This window comes from Haplochromis burtoni, unplaced genomic scaffold, assembly GCF_018398535.1.
Source record: "Haplochromis burtoni strain Fernald_Lab_line unplaced genomic scaffold, NCSU_Asbu1 Contig_320, whole genome shotgun sequence".
In the NCBI taxonomy this organism is placed as follows: Eukaryota; Metazoa; Chordata; class Actinopteri; order Cichliformes; family Cichlidae; genus Haplochromis; species Haplochromis burtoni.
Window position 1 is genome coordinate 561,009 of NW_024582681.1, and position 6,822 is coordinate 567,830.

Here is a 6,822-nt window from a genome sequence, read left to right on the forward strand (position 1 = left end):
CTTTAAAAAGACAATTTAAATTAGTGATGGCCCATTTGAAGCTCAGGTGCATGTGTCAAAAAAAATCAACACACTGCTTCAGAAACACTGTGCCGAGGGTTGGTTCGTCTGAACAGTCAAGTGATCAGGAAGTTTTGGACATCACTGATTCAGTGGTTTATGAGGAATTGAATCATTGGCGGGATGTGTGCTGTGTTTCAATGGTGATTTTGTGTGAGAGACAGTCAACCTAAGCTAAAACACAAAACTCATGAAAGTCTAGAAAATAACATATTCAGGAACCAGACATCATTATCTTACACTTTCAAAAATAAGTCCAGAACAACAACTCTGACCCAGGGTCCATGACGAGGGTAATCAGCAAACTGAACAAATTAGACCTTATCAGATTATTGACTGATCACCACACTAAATTTCCTGGGATCAGCATAGAAATTGTTGTGATCAGCTGTCAAATTCAGCACTGAGACACTCAACACTTTGAAGCTGGATTTAAGAAAAAAGTGCTTAAAGTTTGCAGAGGAAGTATAGCACTATTATGTGCTAGCAGCGAGAGTGACATTACCGGGTTGGCTGGTTGCTACTAATATAACTGCATTAGTTTAAGTTAGCTAACTAGAGAGTACGATACCGAAGTATAGCAACAATAAAGTCATCTTTATCTCTGTCTGTCAGGGTTCATGGGTTGTTGACCCAGTGTTTCAGTTTGTTCATATTCACTGTTTATTTTCCATGTGTTTCCTGTCTTACTGTGTTAACCACCTGTCTACGTGCGTTATCTCTTGTTCTGCTTCCTGTGTTATAAGTTAGATTAAGTTAAGCTGTGTACTCACCAGTCTCTTATCATCATCATCATCATTAGCCTGTGTATTTAAGCCCTCAGTTTCCCTCAGTTCATTGTCTTGTTATCGTCAATCACACGTGCCAGTTTTCCAGTTGAGTTTGCTCACCCTTCAGCCAGTCAGTCTCATGTTTTGTTCATCCTGCCTTTACATTAAAAAAATGTGCACATCCTTCACCAACCTCTGTTTGGGTCCTCTCTTCTCCACATCCACACCACAACGCCTTACAATGCCTACTTTAAGCCAATCTTCTGAGCTGTTTTCTTTTCCCGATAGCAACTAGATCTGAAAAAGAAAGTGTTACACACATTGAGGCTGCAACACTGTCCAAAGAAATAATCAGCTTGTGTGTAAATAAAGTTTAGGTAGTTGTGGTGGCACCTGATATAAAGCCATTCCTTTCAGATGTACATTTACTATAATGTTTTTTTTTGGTTGTAACACTTCAAAGACACCTTGAACCAGTGTCCAGTCGATAGCACGTTCGCCTTCAGTACACCCAACCGAGCCACTGACTTGGACAAGCACCGGGTCTGGACATGGTGTCTGCAGAAATGCTGCAGAAATGCTCAAGCACGGCGGACAGCACCTGGTCAACGAAATCGCAAAATTACCTCTTTTCATGTGTCACACACACATGAAAGTCATGCATTAATTGTTGTGAAGTCATGCATGTATAACATTTAAATCTCCAGTTTATTAGAATGTATGAGCTGAAAATTAGGGCCATGGAGTCAGATAACGAATGACACAATAAATGATAACGAATGACAGAAACTTTTAGGAATAATAATTTCTGATATTAGGAAACATTTCATGAAAATAGCAGCAATAAAACAGTAAACATATAAAATATCTGTTACTCACTGGGACATTGTTACACATTCACACACAAACACACCACTTATAGACCTCATATAACAGATCCACAATTGATGTTCCTCACTGCACATCACAGTCTTGACGTCAGTCTGTTTTTTAGCTCTTAGTAAACAGGAGTCCTGCCAGGCTTCATGTGGGGCTGGATCGAACATGTTACTCCTGCTTTCCATTGGAGATATAAGCAGACTGGAATATCTTTCTGACCCACACTCACACATGCTGCAACTGGATTGAATGCTATCGCTACAGCAGATATAGTAAGTGGAAATAAGTGTGTGTGTGTTTGTGTGTGTGTGTGTTGTTTTTTTATTAGTTTGGGGTTTTTTTGCTTCTTTGGGGGCATCCTATTTAAAGTAGATTCATTAGCTTTTTTAGTATTCTTTAGTGAAAATGTCATATACACACACACACACACATACACACATATATATGCGTGTGTGTGTGTATGACATTTTTTCATGCCTTTAACTACTACATTATTTTATATTTGGATTTCAATTATTTTACTAGTGGCATTGTTTTTGACTAATAGACACAATTATTTTAATCTACTGTGTTACTGATTTGTCATTAATGAATGAATGACTGACTGAATTATATTAAACTAAAGGCAACAACTTTGTTGACCTATTCTTGAATTTTTGAAAACATTTTATTTACAGATACATGTATATAAAACATGCAACATACATTCAACATGTGCCAATTTCAGCTCTTCGGCATGATAAAGTGATATGAAGCTTAACACAATTCTCTGATTCTTACAATGTTGGCATGTTGATGTACAGGATACAAAATATTGGACAACAAACATTTTTTTTGTTTGCTTTTTATTCCCAGATGACGAAAGTGGCAGTTATCTGGACATGTACTTTAGTCATCTGCCTGTTTGTTGACTACTGTTATGCGCAGAAGGTAAAACTCATAGCCACTCACTTGTTCCACTGATTTTCTGTAACACATATTTTACCAGGAAACATTTGTTGTGTATTTCCCCTTCAGCTGAATATCCACTGGGGCCCTCAGTCCATGATGTACTTGAAGGGCAAACGTGAGTTTAACCACAACACAGACACTTTTTCTCTATATATCGGGGATGTCAAACTCATTTTAGGTCTAATTTAAACTTTTTAAAAAACAATCATCCCAACTTTTTAATAATATGTCTCAATTTTCTGCATTCAGTTTACTGTTATTGCATATGCATTACATTTTGTATAATTTTGTAACACAAAATCTTCACAATGTATTTTGGAATAATAAAAAGAACATCTTATGATTCAAGCTTGTTGAGATAGGGTTGTTTAAAATAAGTAAATCTGGTTATACATGTCAATTCCTATAATTCTCATTTCGCTTGTGCGCCCCACACACATGTTTATTAAAACATATCAGTAACACACTTGATCTCCCGTAGCAGCTCTTGAGTTCAGCTGTTAGTTGTGTTAGCTTTGACTTTTTTATTTTACAGTACATCTGAGAATCATACATGCAAGAAGATCAGTGTTAACACAGTGTCTTCTCCAATTTTTGTTGTCAGATGGCAGGAGGTTTGTCTCAGAGGACAACAACAGTGTTTTGAAGCAGTGCCTCCTTGGCTGGTATGCAGTGATCCGAGGTACAGTATGGCATGATTTTATCTCATTCTGTTTCTGTTTTTTCTGTTTCTGAAAGACTTATTAACATAGTATCCTTAAGCAAAGTTATTCTAAAGGGATATATAAGGAAGAGATGAGGTAGGTGAAATGGGTACTAAAAAAGAAATGGATTCCTCATACCAACTTGAGAATAACAGAAAAGAAAACCAAAAAGTACAAAAAATAAACAGAGAATAACTTGTTTCCATTCAAAATGGAATAAAATTGCATTCACGTAACCCAACTTTGAAGTGCCTTATCAATGGGCCAAAAAATATCAACAACTCTACCCCCCACCACTCCCCACGCCCAATTTATCTCACGTGCTGGGAAATTTCTGTGTTACAGCAGCCATAAATAGACAGATACATGTATAGATAAGTAAAAAATGAAAAAAAAAAAAACAGATCTCAGACAGTCATAGACTTTCTATTTAGACATTAAATAGAAAATGAAAGATTTTCTGAAATTGTCAGTGGAGTTGAAATACACTGAACAAAAATATAAACGCAACACTTTTGTTTTTGCTCCCATTCCCCATGGGATGGACGTAGAGACCTAAAATTCATTCCAGATACACAATATAACCATCCCTCCCAAACAGTGGTCACAAATCAGTCCAAATGTGTGGTAGTGGGCACATCTGCTATATTGAGATAATCCATCCCACCTCACAGGTGTGCCACATCAGGATGCTGATCTGACATCATGAGTAGTGCACAGGTGTACCTCAGACTGCCCACAACAAAAGGCCACCCTGGAATGTGCAGTTTTGTCTCACAGCAAAATGCCACAGATGCCACAAGCAATGAGGGAGCGTGCAATTGGCATGCTGACAGCAGGAATGTCAACCAGATCTGTCGCCCGTGCATTGAATGTTCATTTCTCAACCATAAGCCGTCTCCACAGGCGTTTCAGAGAATATGGCAGCACATCCAACCGGCCTCACAACCGCAGACCTCGTGTAACCACACCAGCCCAGGACCTCCACATCCAGCAGGTTCACCTGCAAGATCGTCTGAGACCAGCCACCCAGACAGCTGCTGGAACAATTGGTTTGCACAACCAAACAATTTCTGCACAAACTGTCAGAAACCGTCTCAAGGACGCTCAACTGCATGCCCGTTGTCCTCATCGGGGTCTTGACCTGACTCCAGCTCGTCGCCGTAACAGACTTATGTGGGCAAATGCTCACATTCGATGGCGTCTGGCACGTTGGAAAGGTGTGCGCTTCACGGATGAATCATGGTTCACATTGTTCAGGGCAGATGGCAGCTGAGAATGTCCCAGTTCTTGCATGGCCAGCATACTCACCGGACATGTCACCCATTGAGCATGTTCGGGATGTGCTTGACCGGCGTATACGACAGCGTGTACCAGTTCCCACGAATATCCAACAACCTCGCACAGCCATTGAAGTGGAGTGGACCAACATTCCACAGGCCACAATTGACAATCTGATAGACTCCATGCGACGATGTGTTGCACTGCATGAGGCAAATGGTGGTCACACCAGATACTGACCGGTTCTGGGTCCCCAGACCCCCAATAGCGCAAAAAACTGCACATTCCAGGGTGGCCTTTTGTTGTGGGCAGTCTGAGGTACACCTGTGCACTACTCATGATGTCAGATCAGCATCCTGATGTGGCACACCTGTGAGGTGGGATGGATTATCTCAATATAGCAGATGTGCCCACTACCACACATTTGGACTGATTTGTGACCACTGTTTGGGAGGGATGGTTATATTGTGTATCTGGAATGAATTTTAGGTCTCTACGTCCATCCCATGGGGAATGGGAGCAGTAACAAAAGTGTTGCGTTTATATTTTTGTTCAGTGTAGATGAAAGTGCTCAGCTGCGTGTGCAGTAATTGGTCGCAGGATGGCCTGAATCCATTAATTATCCACATCCATTCACCACAGCCATGGTCATTTGGAGGACCTCTGCCTCAGGTGATGAAGAAATCCAAACAACATGTTGGTTTCAAATTGCAACAGCAAAGACAAGCTCCCTCTGTGCATTCTAACAGTTTAATATTCAAGCCATAGAAACGTTCCTTCACAGGACCACAAAGTCTAAGTCAGCCCTTACTAAATATGACTGAAGAAGTTTTGTAGATCCTACAGAGAGAGTGTAGAGTGTTACTTATCATGTGGTCATGTTCCATGGGATGTTTACATGGGATGTCAGCCGTTATAGAAACAAATAAAATACTGAGATTCCCTCCCATTCTTTGTTGTGGTCAAAAAAACAGAGGAAAAAATGTAGCTGTCGATGAAGTCATTAAAAAAAAGCAAAAGGCAAAAAACAAACAAAAAAAACCCCTCAAGAATGGGAGCTTCAAAACTTCACAGCTTCAAGACTTCAACTTCAAAAGTTTGCCACTCAGCACCAGGTAAAAAAAAAAGTGAGGAGCTGAATTACAACTTACTTCCGCAGTCATAATCAATTTTTTGATAATTTAGTTAAATTCAGTTTTTTCTATATAGTGCCAAATTACTGCAATAGTAACCTCAAAGAAGCAGCCTAAAGATGAAATATCATTCCAAAATACACAACATGTATTTCACTCATGTAGTAGCACCACAGTGCAGTGGTTTACACATTTGGCTGAACAGCAAAAGATCCAAAGAGGAGATCCAAATCCGGAGAGGATTGTGTCTGGAGGGACATTTTTGTCAGTTCATGTAAGTCTGCCATATCAAATATGGAGCTCTACCCGCTGTGGTGACCCACTGTGAACAGCTGAAGTAGTTTTATTTGTTCATAGGCTGCAGCCTGTAAGCATTCACAGTGAGGACAGTTCCCCCATATTCAGTGTTATGATAAAGTGGACATATTATAATAGTTCTACAATATATGTAAGTTATGCTTTAAGTAATCTTTATGCAGAAAACTGAACCAGAGGACAAGTTTCTGAGAGTTAACAGCTTGCGTGATAGGCAGCTCACAGCTTAATAGTAGTCGTAGTAAGCAAGTCTCAGCTTCAACTGTGAAAGGAAGCCTTCGAGCTGTAGGTTTGACAGGATGAGATGCAGCAAGAAAGCCATTACTAAGACATCAGAATAAGACAAAGAGGCTTCTCTGGGCCATGAAACACCATCATTGGACTACTGAAGACTGGAAGATATTATGGACTAGAATCCATTTTGGTCTATAAACTGATCATCGAATGAGGAGTTCTGTAAATTAGTGTGTTCTTTTGGTATGGTGATCCATCCAGTGAGTCTGTGAGGGCTTGTGGTCAGTGAGCTTCTCTCTTTTTATGTTTCGTTAGTAGAGCTAAATCTGTCGTGGACTTCTGATAGCCTAGTGAAAGAAAATTGTGTGGGTTATAGGATCAATTTAGATAAACGTGTTCATTCCCTGGACCTCTGACTGTAGTTACTGTCAATGGTGCTCATCAAAAGCTGGAATAATCCTACTGATATTACTGACTATTGCTATTGTCATGAAT

The 6,822-nt window shown here is 39.9% G+C and overlaps 1 protein-coding gene across 1 annotated transcript in view; it reads left to right on the plus strand.

Moving 5' to 3' along the window:
• The first annotated feature begins 1,642 nt into the window (after positions 1-1,642).
• The window catches only part of LOC121815827 (spexin prohormone 2-like), a 10,594-nt gene continuing 5,414 nt past the window's right edge, over positions 1,643-6,822 (plus strand). The window contains exons 1-4 of the mRNA XM_042228392.1: positions 1,643-1,981; positions 2,565-2,639; positions 2,727-2,775; positions 3,265-3,342. Coding sequence (XP_042084326.1) covers positions 2,565-2,639; positions 2,727-2,775; positions 3,265-3,342 — 202 coding nt within the window. The 5' untranslated portion in view covers positions 1,643-1,981. The remainder of the gene's footprint in view (positions 1,982-2,564; positions 2,640-2,726; positions 2,776-3,264; positions 3,343-6,822) is intronic.